This window comes from Bubalus kerabau, chromosome 17 (assembly GCF_029407905.1).
Source record: "Bubalus kerabau isolate K-KA32 ecotype Philippines breed swamp buffalo chromosome 17, PCC_UOA_SB_1v2, whole genome shotgun sequence".
In the NCBI taxonomy this organism is placed as follows: domain Eukaryota; kingdom Metazoa; phylum Chordata; class Mammalia; order Artiodactyla; family Bovidae; genus Bubalus; species Bubalus kerabau.
The window spans coordinates 53715343-53738565 of NC_073640.1; the positions used below are offsets into that span (position 1 = coordinate 53715343).

Sequence of the window (23223 nt, forward strand, 5' to 3'; positions counted from 1 at the left end):
AGAAGCTAAGGAGCCACTGGGGAAAGGGGCACAGGGCAGGGGGAACCCCCAAGGAGTGGGGGCCCTTAAGAGCATCACCCAGAGTAGGGAAGGGGGTCAGACGCTGAGGCAGAGGGCAAGGGAAGGGGGCTTGAGGAGGAGAGTAACAGTAGGAGGAATCCCCCTACCCCTGGCCCACGTCTGACACATGAAGGTCAAAAAAGCACCCACACTTGAAAAGCACCACACCTTTATTGAGCCCTTCCATGTGCCAGCAGCTTCTCTGCACCCAACCCCTGTGAGCCCACACACCTGCTGCCCCCATTTTACAGATGGGAAAACTGGAACTGGGAGTGGCAGCCACTGGGCTTGAGGCGCTAGTCAGGTTAGAAGCTGCACCAGCCTTGGCTGGGTCAAGGCATACAGTCTCCAAAGCCCATGCTTCTGACCACTGCACCATCCTTCCCCTTATGGGGTGTCCCAAGATATGACTGGGGGCCAGCCATCCTTATAGGCTCCTTCAGCATTCAACCCCATAGTGATCAAAGTGGCGCAGCAGCAGGCTCAGCTCAAGGTGCACGGTGCCCCCGGAGGTGGTGTGCAGGCGATAGCGGTCAGCCCCACTGTAGATGGCATCTCCGTGCAGCAGCTGAGGCCCGCCACCCACGAAGGCCCTCGCCAGCTGCTCTCGCCAGCTGCCCAGGGGTCGCCACGTGGGGCAGTCCAGCTGGTGGGTGCCTGGACTGCTGGGCACATGGCAAAAGCCATAGCCTGCAAGCTGGCAGCGGCCGAAGCTGTCCTGGGACCACACCTGGAGATGGAGCCGGGGCCAGCCTGCAGGATAGGAGGGAGGGAGGAAAGGTAAAGGGGGACAGCCCAGCCTCTTGCTCCTGAAGAACCCAGGCCCAGTGCTTCCCTGCCAGGTTTCTGCCCCACCCTCCTCCTCTGGACCACCACAGAGCAGCCAAAGGGATCTTTCTGAACCCAGGTTCTTCCTCTGCTCAAAACCCTTCCATGATTCCCTAATGCTCTCAGTATAAAGTCCAACCCACTAGACCCGTGAGGTCTGGCCTCTGTTGAATTCTCTGTTGGCCTCCTCCTCTGTATCCCCACCTCTGGGGAGCCCAGTCCCCAGGTGAGGGTGTTGGGCCTTGTCCTGGATGCCTCCTTCCTTCCCTCCCCATGGCCACACCCTGTCCTCTTTCCTGGCCTCAGGGCGTTCTTTCTTGCCTTCTCATCTTTCACCTGGCAGCTGGAAGCATCTTTCTCTCCTTTCCATAGATTTCCCAGTTCCTCACTCAAGATACAGTTCAGCTCCTCACCCTATAGGCAAAGTGCTTGGGAGATCCAGCCCCATTTCACCCTCCTTTCTGAGTCTCTCTGAGCTTGGCCCTGTTCTAGAAGCTGGGGATACAGCAGTGAACAGGGCAGACAAAAATTTCTGCCCTTGTGCAGCTGACATCTTAGACAACCAACACAGTAAATACGCAAATTATAGGGTATGTCAGATGGTGATAACTGCTCTGGAGAAAAATAAGCTGGGTAGGGTGGGAGTAGGCATGCAGTTTTAGAAGGCGGTGATCAAGAAAAAATTTACTGAGAAGGTGACATCGGAGGGAATGCCTAAAGGAGGGAAGAGACTGGGGGCTATATGGCTATCTAGGAAAGAGTGCTCCCAGCACAGGGGACAGCTAGTGCAAAGGCCCTGAGGTGGGAGCTGCCTGGTGGGACTGATGTGGCTGGAGCAGATGGGGAAGGGGAGACAGAATCAGATCAAGCAGGGCCCTGTCCTTCCATGGTAAGGCTTTGCCTTTTACCTTGAGTGATGTGGGGACCACAGAGGGTCCTAAGCAGAGGAGGAATGTGGCCTGACTTAGGTGTTCACAGGAGGGACACCTCAGTAAAGACTCTATGGTAACAGCAGAGTGAGAGGTGATGGGGGTGGGGGGAGTGATGACATTCAGGATGCATTCCAAAGGTGGAGCTAATGGGATTTCCTAATAGAATGAGAAAAGAAACGGCAAGGGTATTTGGGATCCTTAAGAGCTGAAAGAACTGTGGCCTGCCTCACCTTCCAATCCAGCACCCATGAGGCAGCCAGAGGGATCTTTTCTTTTTTTTTTTTTAATTGCAATCTTTTTTTGTTTGTTTGTTTGTTTGGCTGCATCAAGTCTCAGTTGTGGCACATGGGATTTCTGTTGCGGCACTAGGGCTCCAGAGCCCACAGACTCAGTAGTCATGTGGACCCAGCTGCCCCACAGCATGTGAGATCTTAGTTCCCTGACCAGGGATTGAACCTATCTCCCCTGCATTGGAAGGTGGATCCTCAACCCCTGGACCACCAGGGAAGTCCCCAGAGGGATCTTTTAAAAGCAAAATCTGACTTGTCAATCACCTGCTCTGGCTCCCCAGATATGGCCTCCACTCTGTGGCCTGGCATTGAAGATCCTGCAGGGCCTGTTCCCTGTCCCCTGCCACATCACCCCTTGTAGTCTCCCTGCTCACCCTCCATCCTCCAAATACCCCTGACTCACCTTCCCCCTTGACCCTTCCACACATGGCTTTCTGCCCAGAACCCTCTTCCATCTTTCCATTTTAATGGCTCCTACTGACTCTTCACAGCAAAGCTAAACATTCCCCCTCCTCCAGGAAGCCCTCCCTGAACTCCCCAGCAGAGTAAGGCACCTCCTTTGGGCTCCCAGAGTCCTTCAGGATCCCTCATCCAGGCCTGCCCACTCTGGGTTGCCACTCAGGATAGCTCTTTCTCTCCCTAGAGATGATCTGTATGGGAAAAGAGCTGGGCTAGCAGGGGCTGTCTCATCACTGACATCTCCTTGGCCCCCTCTGACACAGGGCAGGTACTCAGTAACTATTATTTATATGATAGAAATATATGGCATATTTATCTAGACCATTTCCTGGAATCTACTCCTTTCTAATGACACAAATATTCCTCCAGAAAAGGTTTTCTGATACCCCTCCTCTCTCACACATTCATTTACTCTCTGAGCAGCAGAAAAACCCTGCTTGCAGAACAGCCACTAGCCTTTACCTCTGTCTCTCTCATAACCCTCTCCCAGCTTCCTCCTTTTTTCTTTTTTCGGCTGAGCCAAGTATTGTGTGGGACCTTAGTTCCCCTACCAGGGATCAAACCCAGGCCCCCTGCACTGGAAGCGCAGCATCTTAACCCCTGGACCTCCAGGAAGTGCCTCCCAGCTTCCTTCTGATGGAAGATTCTCTTGCTTTGTCTCTGTGAAAGCCACGTCTCTCTCCCCCCACACGCCCCTTGACCTTGCCCCCTTCACCCTGGCCTCTGCCCTGGTTCTAACAAACTCTAGAGCTGGCCTGGGGAGGTTTCAGCTCAGCCTCTCCAGGGCCAAGTCTGGTCAGGAAAGGGACCCAAAGGCACAGGAAGCAGGGCCAGCACTTGGTGGTTCCAGTTCTGGTAGCATGGGGGTGCTGCTAACCCACCTCCAGTTAGTCTAGCCTGAGGCCCAGGCTGGGAACCCACCTTGAAGGCCTTTGGTGGCGAAGTGCAGGTCGATGGGGTGGGACCAGTAGGCCATGTCCCCTATCTGGGGGGTGTCCACCTGTGTTTGGCCCTCCCGCACACCTGACAGGAGCTTCCATGCTGCCCCTGCAAGTGAGAGCCAGGACATGGATGAGGTCAGGGCGAGGGGCAGGAGACAGTCCTCAGGAAGGGGATCCCACTGTGGCTGCAGGACCCCCTTTCTCCCTCGAACCGGGGGGGGGTGGTGGTCAAGGGTTGCAAAGTGTAGATTCTGGAGCCAAATGTCTAGATTTAAATCCTGGCACTATTTCTTCCTGCCTATGCAACCTTGGGCTTGTTACTTTCTCTGCCTCCATCTTCCCATCTGTAAGGTGGGTATAATAATAATGCATCCCTCACAGGTTTGTGAGATGATTAAATGAATTAATACACACGAAGCACTAAGAAGTGTCCATGGCATAGTGCCTGCTGAATAAGTGTTGGGTATCCCTTTGATGCTGCTGCTGCTACTAAGTCGCTTCAGTCGTGTCCAACTCTGTGCGACCCCATAGACGGCAGCCCACCAGGCTCTCCTGTCCCTGGGATTCTCCAGGCAAGAATACTGGAGTGGGTTGCCATTTCCTTTTCCAATGCATGAAAGTGAAAAGTGAAAGTGAAGTCGCTCAGTCTTGTCAGACTCTTAGCGACCCCATGGACTGCAGCCTACCAGGCTCCTCCATCCATGGGATTTTCCAGGCAAGAGTGCTGGAGTGGGGTGCCATTGCCTTCTCCGGGTATCACTTTATTATATTACTATTCTCATTCCACATTTAGAGGCCCTAGTCCGAGGACCAAGATGGGGCCAAGGGTGTCCTTCATGAACAAAAGAACAGAGCATATCGTGAAAGGTGCATCGTTATAGCAATCCTACCGAGGGTGACAGTCACAGCAAAAATGCACTGAGTGCTTACCAAATGCCAGACGCTGTGCTAAGCGCTCTAGTAATGAATTCATTTAATCCGCCTTCTGGGACTCTTAATCCCCACCCCACCCCCTGCTTACAGATTCTCCTCCATAGCCCACAGGCCCTGCAAGGCCTGGCCTGTGCCCTGCCCCCTCCCCGCCCCCACCCACCACCTTCCTGAGCTCATCTCTCATCACTTTCCTCATTCCTCACCACTCTCTGGCCTCACTGGTTCTATTTTTGTTCCACTCTTCAGGGCCTTTGCACTGGCTGTTCCCTTTGCCTAGAAAACCCTGCTCCTGGATGTCCCCAGACTTTTTTTTTTTCATACTTCAGGGATCAGCTCAAGTGCTACTTTCACAGAGGTGTTCTCTCTCACCCTCCTATCCCCAAACTAACCAGTCCCTCTCACATCATCTCTCAGCTCATCTCTTCCTAGGACCTAGTACACGATCTCTAATCATTGGACTCATGTCTTTATCTGTTTGTTTATTCTCTGTCTCCCCTACTGTGAGCCCCAAGAGAGCACGGATCTCATAAAGTACTGGATCCCTAGGACCGCAAACCCAGATCTTGGTACACAGAAGGTGCTCGATACATGTTTGCTGGACAAAGAAATGATCCTAGGAGGTGGAGGCTAATACAATCCTATTCTTACAGGTAAAGAAACAGACTCTGAGAAGGAATGGCACTTGGCCATTCATTCCACAAACCTTTACTGAATACCTTCTCTGTGCTAAGCACTGTTCTCCACGCTGGGCCTACAGCAGGACCGAAGCAGACCAAATCCCACAGTGGAGCTAATTCAAATGGAGTTCTGTTTTGTTTCTGGTTTGTTTGTTATTTGTTTTTGACCATGCCTTGAAGCACGAGGGGATCTTAGTTTCTCGACCAGGGATGGAACCGGTGTCCCCTGCAGTGGAAGTGTGGAGTCTTAACCACTTAAGTGGAGTCTTAACCACCAGGGAAGTTCCTCAAATAGAGTTCTGACTGAGAGCAGAGACCAAGCCCCTTATCTGACTGCCCCTCGGCTCTCTCTCGTGAAGAGAGAGCCTCTCCTCCCTGGCGAAGAGCCCCCCTGAAATAATAAAAATCATGTTGGTTATTGCTCCCTTCTGGGCCAAGTGAGGAAAGCAACAGACCCTGAGTCAGGATTCTCACATACAAGACTTCTGACGCTGCTATGAAGGACAAATAGTCCCATTTTACGGACCAGGAAACTGAGGCTCTGAGAGGGAACAGCGCTTGCCCAGGGTCACAGAACTGATGAGTGGTAGGGCGATGGAAACCGAGTTGATTCCAGGCTTGTCTTATTCACTCAACTGGAGGATCCCAACTTCCCAGGGAATCTCAGCCACTAGTCTATCCACCAGTGAAATCACAAAGGAGTCTGGACCTAAAACGATGATGACGGCAATGGTCACACTCATTTCATGGACATGTATCTCTGCTAGACAACATATCCCAGGCTTAGAAACAAGAGCCCATCCAGCTGTTACACAAGCCAGGCAAGCACTTACAAGGACTTACAAATCCAGGTCCTCTTCTAAGGGCTGTTGATATTCATATAGTCCTTATAAGAACCCCATGAGGTAAATAGTGTTATTATTCCCATTGTACAGACAGGGAAATCGAGGCAAAGACAAGTGCCCAAGGTCACATAATTAATAAACAGAAGATGGTTTTGAATCCAGGCAGTCTCTGCTCTTAACCTCTCAGTACTCTGCTGCCTCTTAGGTGCTGTTAGCTTCATTTTCAGACAAGGGAACAGGCTCAAAAAGGTCAAGTCCAAAGGCTCCCGATTAATAGGTAAGGGAGTTTGTATTTGAGCCCAGACTTGGTGACCCGTGGCTCTATCACACTAACCACCACCCTCTACCGCCTCTGATGGAAAGGCATGAAAACTGGGACTTCCAAGGTCCCTCTTGGGCTTATCCATCCAAGTGGATGGACTTGGATGACGATCAGAACCGGGTTCCTACGTTTTCACAGAGAAATATGAATACAGGAGGGTGGTCTCTCCTCTTAATTCCAAGATGGAAACTTCCGTTCACCTTAAGAACTCAATAAACGGAGATGGTAAAGCAAAGAATTAAGATGGAGGAGTCACCCAAGGTACCTCTAAGACAGTGAATGAAAGCCAAATAGTGTTGTTAGGGCTGTTAAATGTTTTGAGGATTGGGAGTGTGTGTTGGGGGGTAGGTGGGTGTGTCAAGCCTATAGTCCCCTATCCTTGCTGTGTGTGCTAAGTCACTTAAGTCGTGTCCAACTCTTTGTGACCCTATGGACTGTAGCCTACCAGGCTCCTCTGTCCATGGGATTCTCCAGGCAAGAATATTGGAGTGGGTTGCCATGCCCTCCTTCAGGGGATCTTCCAGACCCAGGGATCAAACCCATGTCTCTTATGTCTCTTGCATTGGCAGGCAGATTCTTTACCACTAGCACCACCATGGGAAGCCCTCAGGGAATGTGTATTGAGAGACTAGAACTCAAGAGTTCCCAGAGGTGGGATGGGAAGGGATAAGAAGGGAGCCTGAGACTCGCATGAACAGAATGTGGTCAGGGGTAGGAGTCCTGAGAACTGACAGAAGCTGAGGACCAGGGACTGAGCCAAGGGGTCAAGGAAAGAAGGCGGAGCAGCTAGACTGAGAGGTTTCGGTGGGGAAATGAACCATGTCGGGGAATACCTGTGTGGACGCCCCACTTGCAGAACAGGCTACTTTCCGAGAAACCGGTGGCCCCCATGATCTGTCCGATCACGTGCACCTCAGCCATTGCCCTGAAAGGGGAAAATATAATCACAGCCTTATGAGAAAAGTGTACAATTATCTCCACCTAATAGATAGGAAGACTGAGGCCCACCAAGTAAGGAGCAATACGTGGGATTCCAAGCTAGTTTCGTCAAACCACTGAGGTTGCGGTTTCAACCATGATACTAACTGCCTCTCCAGGAGAGTCTCAGAAAAATGAGGGGCGAGAAACGGACTCTACAAAGAGCTGGCGCGTAACTCAGACTGCCTCTAAAATAACTTCTTCTTAGACTCAACGCCGCGGAAAGTCCCGCCCCAGGGGCCCCAATGGCTCCGCCCACAACACAAAACTCCGCCTCCCACGTTAGATTTCCGCCCCCCACCCCCCAAGTCCATGAGGCGCATGCGTCTCTGGGCGCCTTAGCCCCGCCTGTGAGTCCGCGCATGCGTTATTCCTACCCCAGAGTACCTAACGGTTAAGAGAGGCGAGAACGCTGGCAGGGATTGGAGTTCATGGGCCTGACCTGTCCCTCTCTCCGCAGGCGCTGACTTCCCAGGTCTGGCTCACGCCTCTCCTAGGACCTTCCTGGCAGCGAGAGAGCTGAGGCGCAGATCTCTCCGAGACCGCGCCCGCCTTCTGCCTCCCAGGTTGTTGCTGGGGCAACGGCAGCCTCCTCCCCTGGCCTTGCACCCGCCCTGCGGGTTGCTAATTGGCCCTAGCGGCATTTTGGGGGCGGGACTGTGTTGTGATTGACATTTTCTTCCCCCCACCCGTCTCCATTTTTGGGTAAGAAGTTTCTCCAGCCACGACCCACGGTTCAGCCATTTGCGGCGTCGCCCGGTTGTGGCCATGTTGAGTGCGGCGAAGAAGTTTGAACACTGTCTGTCTCAGATATTCTCATAACAAAATAAGCAAATCCATCCATGCCCCATTACCCCTCAAACTGTCTCTCAACAGGGACCACAAGACCGACTTGAGCCAGAGCTAAGGGGGAATCTCACGAGTTTGGATGCATCCCTTTGCCTCCTAACTGGAAATAAACTTCATCTGGTTGGCGGGGTTCCTTTTTAGAGTTTCCCCAAGCTCCTCAAAGACTGATAAATCCAACTTCCTTCTCAGAAATACCGCCCATTTCTTCATTGTTAGTGCTGATTCTGAGCAATGAGTGGGTGGGGTGGGGGAAGGGGTGAGAAATGAGGAACTGAGGCCCACTTTATCTGCAGAAAATCTTGTTTTTGAAGGCTGGACTCTGTCAGTAACTTAGGACCTTGCACAGCTCTAGGTCTCAGTTATCTCATCCATGTCATGACCCCAAGTGGAGTGACTGAGGCACTCACACGTTCTGATTTCCTGAGCAGTACCTTCTCCACCCTCCAACTCCAGTTGAACCTTAGTTCCTGCCTTATTCCTCCAGCCCAGACCAGGAGTCCAAAGGGAACTTATTCCCCTACTTACTGTAAAATGGGGACAGCAAAAGTTAGAGTCACCAGCTCAAAGTTATAGGAAGGGGGGCAACATTTCAATGGGACAGTGTCGTGGATTGTGTGCAGGTTAGAAAGGATTTTCCAGACATGAGGCAGAATGAGAGGAGGATAGAGTTTATTCGAGAGGGAGATGCCCTTAGAACAGCAGGCCTACCTCCTGACAGAGCAGGGAGAGCTGACTGTTGGAACAGCAGGCCGGCTCAAGAGAGAGCCAACGCCTTTCATCCGCTGGTAGCCAATTTTTATAGCCTCAAGACAAAACTCCTGCTGGAAGGGTGGCATTAGGTGATTGGTTAGGATGCTACAGGGTGAATAATGGAGTGGGTGTTTTTACCTAATATGGGATCAAGGAATTGAATGGTTTAGATCTGGGGGGCGCTCATGGCAATGGTTGCTACTGGGGCTCTGGTCAGTTCCTGAGATGACCTTAGTACGGGCCTTCACATTTGTGGACTTGGTACAAGGCTTTACACCTGTGACCTTGGTGTAGGGCTCCACAGATAGTATTTATATAGAAAAAAATAATTCAATATGTATATATTCGATAATATTTCACTAATAGGTATATTTGAAAGCTACCATTTATCAAGTGATTTCTCTGTGCCAGCCACTGTAAACTGATTGTTTTGCAAGCATGATCTCCTTTAATCCTTAGATATCCCATGTGTGTGCTCAGTCGTGTCCAATTGTTTGCGACCCTTTGGACTGTAGCCCGCCAGGCTCCTCTGTCCATAGGGATTTTCCAGGCAAGAACACTGGAGTGGGTTGCCATTTCCTTCTCCAGGGGATCTTCCTGACCCAGAGTTCAAATCCACGTCTCTTACATTGGCAGGTGGATTCTTTACCACTGCACCATCAGGGAAGCCCACAGATATCCCACAGGGTGGGTAATTATCAGCTTTGTTTAAGAAGAAGAAATTAGGGCAAAATGATTTATCCTTAAACCAAATCGACCATAGTTCTGTCTTGTGCTACGTGCTCAGTTGCGTCCGACTCTTGTGACTGCATGGACTGTAGACTGCCAGGCTCCTCTGTCCATGGAATTTTCCAGGCAAGAATACTGGAGTGGGTTGCCAGTTCCTACTCCAAGGGATCTTCTTGACCCAGGGATCAAACCCACGTCTCCTGCATTGGTTGGTAGATTCTTTACCACTGTGCCACCTGGGAAGCCCATAGTTCTCTCTCACTCTGTCCCAAAACTTTATGTTCTTCACCTCCTGCTGTCTCACTTCTCTTGGATACACATCTCATCTCCTAGTATCAAAGGAATATGGAGGTCATGGGTGTCATCCTCAACTCCAACACGTCTCATGTCCAGCCAGTCATCAAAGTCCTATACATGGGACTCACCTGGTGGTCCAGTGGTTAAGACTCTCTGATTCCACTTCACTGGGCACAGGGTTCGTTCTCTGGTCTCAGAACTAAGATCCCACATGCCACACAGCATGGCCCCAAAACAAACAAACAAAAGTCTCATAAAAAGCTCCTTCTTAAATATTTTTTCTTCAGTTGGTTTCTTTCCCACTGGTAATGTTAGTGATTAAGAAAATGCTTCCCAGTTCACCTACCTGGATTTAAGTCTTAGTTCTGGCCCTTCCGTTTGACCTTTAGCCTCTCAGTTCCCTCGTCTGTAACAGGAGAATGAGTAATGGTACCCACCGTGTTAGATTATGGTCAGAATTTAATGAATGTATGAAGCTGGACATTTAAAACATGTCCACAGATTCTTGACACTCCTTTCACTAGGTGGTGGAGCCTGCCCCTCTTGAGTATAGGCTGCACTTTGTAACTTGCTCCAGTAGCTCCTGGTACAATTGTTACTGTGTGACTTCTGAGACTAAGCCATAAAAGGCATTGAGGATTCCGCCTCCATTTATCTCTTGCATGGCTTACCTTGAGAGAGCCCAGCCACCACAATGCGACAGCAGGGAAGCAGCCAGCAGAGAGACCCAAATGGGGAAGAACCAAAGCCAAACAAACCAGTACCATGTGAGAGACCCATCTTGGAAGGAGATGGTTCAGCTGCAGCAAAGCTTCAGGTGACTATTGCAGCTGGCCACCATGCCAGCTGTAACTTCATGACACCCTGACCCAGAGTCAGCCCACAAACCCATCAACAGATTCCTGACCAACAGAAAGTATGTCTGATGGTAGTATTTGTTGTTTTAACCCACTAAAGTTTAGGAGGATTTTGTTATGCAGCAATAATAACAATGTAAATGCCTAATAATAATAATACAACTGCCCAATGAATTTAGGGTAGTGCCTGGCACATAAGAAGCACTATAAATGTCTATTATTATTGATGGTTTTTACTGTTCATGTTGTTGTTACTGAGACAGCACATTTTACATATTTTTTACAAGAAGCACACTGAATATCTCTTTATGTAGTTTTTATTCTTAAAGTCTTTTAAATTGTGAGAACATACTCATAAAATTTACCATTTTATCCATCTTTAAGTGAAGAGTTCAGTGGCCTTAAGTACATTCACATAATTGTGCAATGTCTCTAGAACTCTTTTCATTTTGCAAAACTGAAACTGTACCGATTAAACAAAAACTCCCACCCCACCCTCCCTTCCTCTAGCCCCTGGAAACCCCCTATTTACTTTCTACTTCTATGAATTTGACTACTGTAGGTACCCCATATGAGTGGAATCAATATTTGTCCTTTTATGACTGGGTTTTTTCATTTAGCATAATTTAGCATAATGTCCTCAAGGATCAGCCATGCTGTAGTGCATGTCAGAATTTCCTTGTGTTTCAAAATTATATGGCAATTATTTATTTATTTTGAAGCATAGTTGACCTCCAACACCATGTTAGTTCCAGGTGCACAACATAATGGTTTGGTATTTCTATACATTACAAAGTGGACATCACTGAATTTCCTTCCTTTCTAAAGTTGAATAATATTCCATTTTAGATACACACTCTGTTGTCTTTATCCATTCATCTAGTTGAGTTGCTTCCACCTTTGGGCTATTGTGAATACAGCTACTATGAACATGGGTGTATACACACATCTCTTTAATACCTTGCTTTCAGTTCCTTTGGGTATGCACCCAAAGAAGTGGAATTGCTGGGTCATGTAGTAATTCTATTTTTAATTTTTGGAGGAAATGCTGTACTCATTATTAGAGTGACTGTTCATCCTCTTTTATATCTTGGCTTTTTTTTTTTTTCGGCCAAGCAGAGTGGCTTGTGGGATCTTAGTTCCCTGACCAGGGATTGAACCCAAGTCCTCGGCAGTGAAAGAGCCTAGTCCTAACCACTGAACCACAGGGAATTCCCACATCTTGCATTTTTCACTCAGTGATACATCTTGGAAGGTTATCCATATCTTTAGATAGAACTCTCATTTTCAAAAATAAATGTTTGGCAGTATATGTACAGAAAAGTGCACAAATCATAAGTGAACAGCTGAATTAAATTTCATTAACTGAACATACTTGGTAACCAGAAATCAACTCATGAAAAGAACATGACTAACCTCCAAGGATGCCCTTCATGCCTCATCCAGGATGTCCCCAAGGGAAACCACTAACTGGACTCCTAACAATATGCATTAATTTTGCCTGGTTTTGTACTTTATATAAATGAAATCTCGCAGTATGTATTACTTTGTGTCTGCTGTTCCTTGCTCAGTGCTTTGTGAAATTTATCCCATGCCATTGCACGTGGCTGTAGTTCTTTCATTCTCATTGCTATATAGTTTCCTCTGTGTGAAGATGCTATACTTTATCCATCTGTTGATGGGAACCTGTTTTCCGGTGGACATATGTTCATATCTTATTGGACTGGAATTGCTGGGTCATTAGGTGGCTCACTAGTAAAGAATCCACCTGCCAGTTCAGGAGACCCAAGAGACATGAGTTTGATCCCTGGGTTGGGAAGATCCCCTGGAGAAGGAAATGGCAACCCACTCCAGTATTCCTGCCTGGAAAATACCATGGACAGGGGAGCTGGGCAGGCTACAGTCCATGGGGTCACAAAGAGTCAGACATGACTAAGTACACACACGCACACACAAGATATGTTCAGCTATAGTAGAAACTGCCCAGTTTTCCTAGTGGTTGAACCAATTTGGATGCTCATTAAGCCTAGTGGTTAAACCAATTTTAGATGTATGAGAGTTCCCCTGCTCCACATCCTTACCAGTACTTCCTGGTGGCTTCTTCTATCATTTAGCCATTCTGATGAGGGTGTATTGGTATCACACTGTGATTTTAATTTGCATTTGCCTGATGATTAGTTGGGTAATTTTTAAATGTTCATTGCTACCTTGAATTCTCTTTTTGTGAAGTTTTGTTCAATTTTTCACTTGATTTCTTTTCATATATATATGTATGTATATACACACATATATACACATATGTGTACATATATGTATACACATATACATATATTATACTCATAATATTATTTTAACAGTAAAATTCTCCAAGATCAATACCAGTTTAACATTTCCCCAAGTATCAATTTAATATTGATATAAAACTATCATCTAATTCATAGTTTATATTCAAATTTCTCCCATTGTCCCAATAACACACCTTGTCACCATCTGCTCTCCATCTGGGATCACACTTTGTGTTTATTTGTCATGTTTCTTTAAGTAAGTAAGTATTAGTTGCTCAGTCGTGTCTGACTCTGCAACCCCATGGACGGCAGGCCACCAGGCTCCTCTGTCATGAGATTTTCCAGGCAAGGATACTGGAGTAGGTTGCCATTTCCTTCTCCAGGGGATCTTCCCAACCCAGGGATCGAACCCAGGCCTCCTACATTGCAGGCAGATTCATGTTTCTTTGTGTGCGGGCTAAGTCGCTTCAGTCATGTCCGACTCTTTGCAACCCCACAGACTGTAGCCCGTCAGGCTCCTCTGTCTATGGAATTTTCCAGGCAAGAATACCAGAGTGGGTTGCCATGCCTTCCTCCAAGGGACGTTCCCGACTCAGGGACTGAACCCGAGCCTCTTATGTCTCCTGCATTGGTAAGTGGGTTCTTTACCACTAGTGCCACCTAGGAAGCCCGCCATGTTTCTTTGGTCACATTTAACCTAGAACAGGCTGCCAACTTTTAGATTTTTATGTTTTTGTTTTCATGACACTGACATTTTAAAAATATATATTTAATTTGGCTGCATTAGGTCTTAGCTGTGGCACGTAGGCTCTCTAGTTGTGGCACATGGGCTCCAGAATGGAGGCAGGCTTCATAGTTGCAACTCACGAACTTAGTTAATCCTTGGCATCGTCCCCTGCATTGCAAGGTGGATTCTTAACCACTGGACCACCAAGGAAGTCCCAATACTGACATTTTTGAAGAGTTCAGATCAGCTACTTTATAAAGTGTCCCTCAATTTGGTTCTGTCCTATGTGTTCTCATGATTAGATTCAGATGATGCATTTTTGGCAGAAGCATCATAGAAATGATGTCATGTCCTTCCTTTTCAAGTGCACATCAGTAGGTACACGATGTTGATCTGTTCCAATACTGGTGATGTTCACTTCTACCACCTGATTTAAGTGGTGTCTGCTGACGTTGTCCATTAATACTGTTTTTCCCCTTTGTAATAAGTTATCTGTGGGGGGATCCTTTGAGACTAAATACATGTCCTGTTCCTTATCAAACTTTCACTCAGTGGCTTAGGCTTCTGTTCATAACCCTGGCTGGGATTTCATGTTCAGTATTTCAGGACCATCACAAAGCCCAAGAACCCTGGAAGGGGCAGGGAGACTGTACAAGGCTGATGGTGGCTAGAGAATGTAGTGAAGTGAATAAATCTCTAGGGTGCGGGACTGCCCTGGTGGTCCAGTGGTCAGGACTTTGCAGTTCCACTGCAAGGGGTGCAGATTCCATCCACGGAATAAAATCCTGCATGCAGAGTGACCAAAAAAAAAAAAAACTCTAGGGTGGCCTAGGGGGTCAGGGGGCCCCATGTTGCTCAGGGATTCAGTAAAAATCAGTAAATTCAGCCTCAGTAAAATGTACTGATTCAACCTCAGTAAAAAAGGGAAGCTGGTAAGAATTCATGTGCCCATGTCACAAATAGGTATTGAAGGCCTGCTTTGCACCCAGGCACTGTTCTAGGCCCCGAGGCACAGCAGTGAACAAAAGAGAGCAAATCCCAGCTCAGCTGCAGCTGGCACTGAAGTGGGGGAATTCAAACTACAAACAGCCAAAGTATGTAGTATGTTTCACAGTGATAAGAGCAAGGTTAAGGAGATAATAAAGAATAACAGGTTATCTCTCCTGATAGAACAGTTCTGCTCCCTCTCCTCCTCTATCCTCCCGTGGGTCTCCCCGCCTGTTGTCAGCCAGAATATCTGACTGAGCCAAGTGCACTTCCAGACACCATCTGCTCTCCCTGGGAGTGGGGCCTGTGCCAACTCCAGCGTCTGGACTCTTGGCACAGAGCCCCAGAGCCCTGGAGCGAGAGAACTCTGGTCGGCCCCACATCAGGAAGGGAATCCTCCAGTTTGGCTGTCTGGGACTGGTGAGACAGAAGGCTTCCGAGAGACAGGGAAGCCAGTGCAAACTGGGTGGCCTCCTTGAAGGAGGTCGAGGCCTGTAGGGTGAGAAGAGTTCTTTCATCAGACTGAAGATGATGGCTACATTAATAAATAATTCTATTCCTAAGCACTATTAAACACGTTCAGAGTGCCTAGTTTAGGGCAAATGCTGGACATGTGTTAATTTCCCCTAATCGAAGTGCTTTATATATGTGATCACAATCTAAGAGACAGGGAGTACTTAATCCATTTTACACATGGAGAAATTGCAGTTCAAAAAGGTGATGCTATTATCCAGAGGTCACATAGTGAGTGCTTTGAAGAGCCTGGAAAGGAACTCAGGTCTGTGTGGGTCCAAACAGTTAACTCATAACTACCGCCTATACCACCTGATAACCAGCACACCATCCCTGGCCCACTTCCACAGCCGGCCCTTTCCCTGGAAGCCCCCACCTCACCTTCTGCCTCTGTTTTCACCCCTCTACGTGGGCCAGCAAGAAATACAGCCTTGGGTTAGAATCTGCCTGTGGGTCCTGGTACTAGTTGCTTACCTCGGACCAGTGAACTCACACACATCTCTCAGCCTCAGTTGCTTGATGTGCAGAATAGGGAGAGATCGAGAGGAATCCGTGAGATGATGAATGCAGGGCATCTAACGCAGGGGCAGGGCGTGGGTCACTGCACCCACCGACCCTGCCGCACGCTCTTAGGCAAGCTCTAACTCTCGGCGCCTGTTTCCTCTTGGGCACGAGAGGACCACCAAGGACAGTGCTTCTCAGGTCGTTCTCAGGAATAAACGTGTCCGTGTATATACATAACGTGTGTATGTAAAGCACTAAGAACCGTGCCCACAGTTAGCTGGGGTTGCTGCTTTGACTGTTGGGCAGCGGGGAGGGCGGTGGGCTGGAGGCGGGGCCAAGCCAGGAAGGCCCTGGAGAATCGGGGTGCTCCCTCCTCCGTCCTGCAGCTTTAGGGTCTGGGTTCAGGGAGTCAGGGCCCGCTGTTCTTAGAGACTCCCGCCCGCTCCTCCACACCCAGGGTGGTAGGGGTCCGCGCCCAGCGCTGAGTCGGCCTTCAAGGCCCCATCCTCGGGCCTCCGCGGAGGGCGGAGCCCCTGAGCCCGTCACCCCGCCCCCATCCCCGCCCCCGCGCGCTGCGGGCCCGGGGCGCTGAGAGGGGCTCTGGGCTGAGCGCGGAAACCTTGAGCCCGCAGCGACCCCGGGGAAGGCGAGGCTCACTGAGTGCCTCCACCCTGGGCGGCAGGGTCGGGTCGGGTGTCTGTGCAGGGAACCCAGGAGGTCCTGGCCTATGGCTGTGGGCGGTGAGTGAGGGGCGCAGCTGCGGGCCGGGAGCACCGCTTTTACCCCAGGTCTTGGGTTTAGGGACAGGGAAGCAAAACCTTGGCGAGGAAATCAGCTCAAGCCAGGTTTGGACTGAGGGCGGGAGACTTGGGGACGCCCCCCTCTCCCCCCAGGCGATCGTGAGGGCCAGAAGAATATTCTCTATGGTTGAGTGGAGTGTGTGGTGGGTTGGTGGTGTTCTGGGGGAGGGGTGCAGCGGTGGATTCTGGTCAAACAGGAGGTGTCTGGGGAGCAGTTGGGTGTGGGTCATGAATGTGGGTGGAGTAAGAGGGGTGTGTGGACCCTGGTGTTTGGGGCAGGTGTGCAGGGGAAGTGATGGAAACAGGAGAGTATTCCATCTGCATGTGTGGGAAGCCTGTGCATATACGTACATCTGGGGAAATTCTGATGTTGAGGGGATTAGGATGAATGTACAAGGAGTTGTTTGGGGTGAGTGTGTAAGAAGGTTGCAGGCCTCAGAGGGGTGTTTCCTGGGAGCTCATGTTGTTTGGGGCAAACTGTCCCTTGGGCCATGAGTGTGCACAGGTTGGGGTTGGGCTTGCCTGGTTGGGTATGTGTGGCAGGGGACTTGGGTATTGAATATGCAGGCTTGTGGGGCACAGGGGGTGTGTGGACTAAGCATCACTGGGGATGGCTGTGCGGGAGAGGGATGGGAGTGTGAACTCAGGATGGGTGTGTAGTTCATGGGCCAAGTAAGTGTGTAAAGCATGGTTTGGAGTAACTGTGGAACAGGTATGTGGTTTTGCCCTGAGGAGAGAGAAGCCCAGAACTGGATGTCCAGATTCCTGAGTCCACCCCCACCCCCCACCCCGCCCCCCACAACTTGGACCATCCTCTTTAACTCTTTTTTAAATTATTTATTTATTTGGCCATGCTGGGTCTTAGTTGCAGCACACGAGATCTTCAGTCTTCATTGAGGCATGTGGGACCTAGTTCCCTGATCAGGGACTGGACCTGGGCCCCCTGCATTGGGAGTTCAGAGTCTTAGCCACTGGACCACCAGGGAAGTCCCTTTTTAACTCTTTAGACCTCAGTTTTGCTTAAATGGGTCTTAGGATGGTTCAGTTACCTAGTCTCTGCCTGGAGTCTCTCCAAAGCCAGGAGTCAGGGGAGAGATGAAGGTGAGACTATTAACAGCCTGTCTTGTTCTTTCCCCTTACCCTAGGAAGGAGCCTCTCCCCAGCCATGGACAGCCCCAGTCTTCGAGAGCTCCAACAGCCCCTACTGGTGGGTGGTGAGCTTCCCATCCAGAAGTCCAGTGAGCCTGAGCTGGGGCCTCCCTTTCGAGAGACAGCCTTTGCGGAATCGCTGAAGGGTTGGCAGTTTCTGCCACCATCTCTTCCTTCTGTGAGTGCAGGACTAGGGGAGCCAGGGACCCCCGACTTTGAGGTAGGAGCAGCACCACTAAGGAAGGCTCCCTAGTGGGAACTGGGGGAGGGGGCTGGCGGGAAGCCCAGCTGTGGCTAACATCCAGCAGGCTGGCAGGGGGAGTGCCCATCTTTGGCCTGGAGTCTCACTTCCCAACTGCATGCATGTTCCTGGGTTTCCAGTTGTGGTTTTTCCTGTTCTTCCTCTCCCCCGGTTTCTTTACCTTTTTCTCTCCAGATTCGTCTCTCATCTTTGTTCCTTTTGGCTCTTTCTTCCCAGTCATTTCTGACCCCCTTGTTTTCTCTCTCTGTCTCTCTAAAGCTGATGCATCTCTACACCTGTCTCTTTTTTTCTCCCCTCCAGTTAATGTCATTTTTTATCATTTCTTATTCCGTGTCCATATTCTCAAGCTTGTCTTTTATTTGCAAAGCATGGTTTTCCTGTTGCTACTGCTGTTTAAGAAATCACCCAGAACTTGGTAGCTTAAAACAACAATCACTATCATGGCTCATGGTTTCCATGGGTTGGGAATTTGGGAAGGACTTGGGTGGTTCTGCCTCAGGGTCTTTCATGAGGTTGAGGCCAGCCAGTGGCCAGAACTGGAACAGTCAGGGTCTGAAGCAGCAGGGGGGTCTGGTTGGGTCTTTCTCTCTTAATGTGGTCTCAGGGCTTCCGCAGGAGTCACCCCATGTGGGCTGGTTTGGGCTCATAGCACGTAAGCTTCAGGGCAGCACTCCGAATGTGTCTCCAGCCCTCCGGCAGGAGTGTTTCAACAAAGCTGAACCTGCCTCACCTTTTCTGACTTAGGCTTGTGAGTCGTGTGGTATTATTTCCACCACATTCTATCAATTACAGATGAATCATAGCCTGCCCAGACTCAAGGAAAGTGGACACAGACCTCACCCCTTGATGGGAAGATTATCAGTCACACTGTAAGAAGAGCCTGTGGGAGGGGAGAGGTGGTTATGGCCATTTTTAGAAACAGTCCGCCACACCGTGGCAGTAAGCTTCACTTCAACATGGTTATGTGTCTGATAATTCCAGTATTTGAAGACTTTCAGGGCCTTATTATTTTGCTAGTTCTCCTCCATGGTTCCTGTGTACCTGGTTATCTTTGATGGCTTGTTGGTTATTGTATTTGAAAAATGGTTTTGAGGGTTAGAATCAAAGTACCTTGTCCACAAAGGATTTGGGTCTGCTTCTGTCAACTGCCTAGGGGCACTGCCATTCAGAGATCATTTTTAATCTAGTTCAGGGTGTGAATGAAAGATTAATTTTTCCAGGATCGGGAAATGCCTGCTGGGCAGAAGGGACCTTCTCTGTTAAATTAATTTTGATTTTCACTTCAGTTTTGGCCTTACAGTAACTCCTTAAAGTCTTGTGAGCTATTTGATGCAAGATTAAATATATATATATACATTCCAACTGACTCATTGGAAAAGACCAGATGCTGAGAAAGATTGAAGGCAGGAGAAGGGGACGACAGAGGATGAGATGGTGGGAGGGCATCACTGACTTGACGGACATGAGTTTGAGCAAGCTCCAGGAGTTGGTGATGGACAGGGAAGCCTGGCGTGCTGCAGTCCATGGAGTCACAAAGAGACAGACACGACTGAGCGACTGAACTGAACTGATATATATATATATGTAAACCTAGAACCTGTGGTTTCAGCAGGCAGGTTTGTCCTAGTAATTCAGGCCACCAGAGCGCTCTCCTCTGATCTCCATCTTTTTTGCAGGTTCTGGTCCCCACTGGTTTTTGTGTCTACTTCAGGGGTTTATAACTCAGGGCTTATGAGCAGCTGTAATACCCACCCATGGCTGGACCTGTGAACTTCTTGAAATTGAACTCATAGCTTTTGAGCATGGGTGAGGTTTTTCTCAGGAGGCAGGGTCCAAAGCTTCCCCTCAGAGGCATCCAGGATATAGAGGGGTCAAGAGTCTATCTCTGGGAACATTTTTCTCTCTTGGTGTCTTTGGGGGCATGGGGAGCAGAGCAGTGGGGCAGGGACGGGGGATGGAGATGCCCACTCAGGCGATGGAGATGCCCACTCAGGCCGTCTCCTGCCCACAGGATGTCTCATCCAGTGACAGTGACTCAGACTGGGGCGGGGGCGGCCCCCTCTCCCCGCTGCTGCCCCACGACCACCTCGGCTTGGCTGTCTTTTCCATGCTGTGCTGTTTCTGGCCCTTGGGCATCGCCGCCTTCTGCCTGGCCCAGAAGGTCAGTCTCTGGGTGGGGTTGAGAGGGGACTGGATATAAAAGAGAAAATGAGATTTGAAAGAAAACAAATGAGAGGAGCCCTGCTTGGGTGGGTTGGGGTAGGGGGTAGGAAGTGATGAAGAGGATTCACGTAGAAATATTCAGGAGTGAAGTGAGGCGTGTTTGTCACAGAGGGGAGTGCAGAGTGAGCTCCACTCCTAGGCCTGCCCCCCGGCCTCTGGTAAGGTGGTGGTCAAGCCACTTAACTTGCCTGTGCCTCATTTTCCTTATCTGTAAAATGGGGATGACTAATTCTTACCTCAGGGTCATTGTGAAGCTCAATGAGTTAGAACTGTGGCATATAGTAATATATGTCTATTTTTATTAGTCACCCAGTAAACCCAGTGCCCAGCTGTGCCTGACCCACGGTAGCTGCTCGCTGTTTTTGGAACATATGAATACAAGGGTGTGGGGTGGGGGAGGGGTCGGGCTGCGGGAAGCAGGGTGGGATGAGGGGACGCGTGAGTCACCGCTGCCCAACGCCTCTACAGACCAACAAGGCTTGGGCCCAGGGGGACGTCCAGGGGGCAGGGGCCGCCTCCCGCCGAGCCTTCCTGCTGGGGGTCCTGGCCGTCGGGCTGGGCGTGTGCACGTACGCGGCCGCCCTGGTGACCCTGGCCGCCTACCTCGCCTCCCGGGACCCGCCCTAGCTGCCCCTGCGGCCCCCGCTGTGAACCCAGAGGCCGGCCGCCCAGCGCGTCTGCGGTCGAAGTGGAGAGTCCCGGCGGACGGGGCAGCAGCGGCAACATCCAGAAACGGGAGTGGGCTGGGCCGCCCCCTCCCTCCCCACCTTCCTGGAGGCCGCAGAGAGCGATTAAACACCAGACACTCTTGCCGCCAAACCTGTGTCTGTCTGAGTGTGTGGGCAGGTGGACAGGCGGGGCCAGAGTGACAGGCTGTCCCCCGGGGTGTTCCTGGACACCTCAGAGCCAGAGAAGGGAGAATCCATGGAGGCTCGGAGGGCTCCCAGATGGCAGAACATTCTCTCCAGAACATGGGTGGTCGGCAGGGAATTAGGGAAAGCGAGGTTCCAAGTCCTTCCTCCTCGGAGTTCACCGTGTAACCCTGTGGTCTGAGCCTCACTTTGCCCCATCTGCAAAATGGGACTGATTTCCCCCACAGCTGGAGCAGTTGTAGAGACCAAATGAATCATACGGTCTACACAGCAGTCCCCTCCTGAGTTCCTTTAAAGCAGTGGCAGAAATCTAACTCTTTTACACAACAAAGGGGAGGAAAACAGAGAGAACTGGATTCAGGGTGTCAAGTGAAATGGTCTGGTCTCCCATCTCTTGGCTTCCACTGTGCAGGCTCCCCATCCTGGGGGAGGAAAATGGGAGCGGGCAGCTCTGGTGCCACCAAGGTCTTTGCCAGGCACCCTATCACTGGCCCACCTGGGGTCCAAGGCAGCTGCATCCCACAGCCTGAGACTGGGACAGCTGGAGCCTCAAAGCATCAAAGTGCTAGCAGGCAAAATAGCCCTGTGCCTAATGTGCTTGTCCGATAATATTAAATGGGGCCTGAGGGACTTCTCTGGTGGTCCAGTGGTTAAGACTTCACATGTCCAATGCAGGGGAGGACGGTGCCATCCCTGGTCGGGGAACTAAGATCCCACATGCCATGGCCAACCTCCCCAGGTTGGATATTATCAAGTAATGAAGTGAGAGCTGTTTAGTTTTCTTCACTCCACTTAATACCATCTTGGGGCTTCCCAGGTGGCGCTAGTGGTAAAGAACCTGCCTGCCAATGCAGGAGATGGAAAAGATGTGGGTTTGATCCCTGGGTCAGGAAGATCCCCTGGAGGAGGGCATGGCAACCCACTCCAGTATTCTTGCCTGGAGAACCCCATGGACAGAGGAGCCTAGTGGGCTACAGTCCGTAGTTGCAGAGTGGCACACTACTGAAGCGACTCAGCGTGCACAGGCACACTGCCATTTAATCCTGCAAGAAAACATTATTCACTGTCTTTGCTCTCCTGACCATTTTCATGGAGCGTAATTTCAAGCTATTTATGCATTTCCTTGGTTACTGGGGATAGAAATGACACCTGCCCAAAGGGGCAATTGTGTGAGTCAGTGCACCCATGTGAAGCTGCAGCAAAGGACCCCCTTCCCCAACATGTCATTTTTACCATAACCCCCCAAATGTCAGTGGCAGACAGGATCTGGCAGGCATGTGGCCCACCTGTGGGAATCAGTCAAATCAGAACCGAAAATATACCTGTTTCCAGAAGCCCCTCATGGGGTGCTACCACCCGACTTGAGAATCAACAGGCCTCAGCCACTTCGGTTCACTGTCAGGGACCTGAGGTCCAGAGTGTGCTGACTCTCTTGGGGTCTGAATAGTGGGGACTCTGGGTCTGGACTCTGAAGAGGGACCCGTGTTCCACCACTAACTAGCTAGTGACCTCTGGCAGTTAACTGGCTCCTAAGTTTGTTTCCTTACCTTAAAATAGGGACCATAACAGCCCCACCTCAGGGGGTTGCTGGATAAAGGCAGTGCTCAGAGGTAGATTGCCCTCCAAGGCACACGAAGCCCGTTGTCTCCCTGACCATCTCCTCCCTCCCTCCTGCCCTCCCTTCCTCTGCTCCAGCCGCACCAGCCATCTTGCTGGTTCTTGAACCTTTGCCTATCTCTGCCAAGGGGTCCTCCCCCACCATGTGTCCATGATTCCCTAAGCTCATCCCTGGCCTCCTCCTGGACTTCCCTCGGATGCCCCCTCTCCACGAAGGTGTCCTCAACTGATGTACTGAATCTGTCCCCTTTCCCCACCATGAACTCACCTAAACCCCCTTTAAAAATTTTTTTAGTATTGTTTTATTTTTTAAATAGCATCCACCATCCAACACACACTACTGTTACTTGTCTATCACCTCACCGTTCCTCGAACCTGAGCCTCATTCACTGCTGAGGCCTTAGCACCCAGCAGGGCTTGCGCACTCTAACTGCAGTCCCGGTTTCATGGGGCTGTTAGAATGAGTAGCTTCATTCAGTGAATGCACTACCCTACCAGTGTCTTCCTGGAGTGGGGCGGGGTCTGTGCCCGTCCCCC

At 50.1% G+C, this 23223-nt stretch overlaps 2 protein-coding genes across 6 annotated transcripts; one reads left to right on the top strand and one right to left on the bottom strand.

The window, feature by feature from the left end:
• Nucleotides 1-212: 212 nt before the first annotated feature.
• On the bottom strand, nucleotides 213-8415 carry B9D2 (B9 domain containing 2). 4 transcript variants are annotated; one of them, XM_055551535.1, is made up of 4 exons: nucleotides 8397-8415; nucleotides 7121-7212; nucleotides 3491-3616; nucleotides 213-813 (listed from the first exon to the last, which is right to left on the bottom strand). In XM_055551535.1, the coding sequence occupies exons 2-4, from the start codon at nucleotides 7206-7208 to the stop codon at nucleotides 500-502; spliced, it is 528 nt and encodes a 175-aa protein (XP_055407510.1). In that variant the 5' UTR covers nucleotides 7209-7212; nucleotides 8397-8415; the 3' UTR covers nucleotides 213-499. The 4 variants fall into 4 exon arrangements, with proteins under 4 accessions (XP_055407510.1, XP_055407507.1, XP_055407506.1 ...); XM_055551532.1 differs by lacking the exon at nucleotides 8397-8415 and adding an exon at nucleotides 7653-7866; XM_055551531.1 differs by lacking the exon at nucleotides 8397-8415 and adding an exon at nucleotides 7708-7865.
• A 9061-nt stretch (nucleotides 8416-17476) lies between these two features.
• On the top strand, nucleotides 17477-20884 carry TMEM91 (transmembrane protein 91). Of its 2 annotated transcripts, none has more exons than XM_055552822.1 (3): nucleotides 17477-17932; nucleotides 19986-20135; nucleotides 20666-20884. In XM_055552822.1, exons 1-3 carry the CDS (start codon nucleotides 17729-17731, stop codon nucleotides 20822-20824), a joined length of 513 nt encoding a protein of 170 aa, XP_055408797.1. In that variant the 5' UTR covers nucleotides 17477-17728; the 3' UTR covers nucleotides 20825-20884. The 2 variants fall into 2 exon arrangements, with proteins under 2 accessions (XP_055408797.1, XP_055408798.1); XM_055552823.1 differs by having other exon boundaries at nucleotides 20825-20848.
• Nucleotides 20885-23223: the final 2339 nt, after the last annotated feature.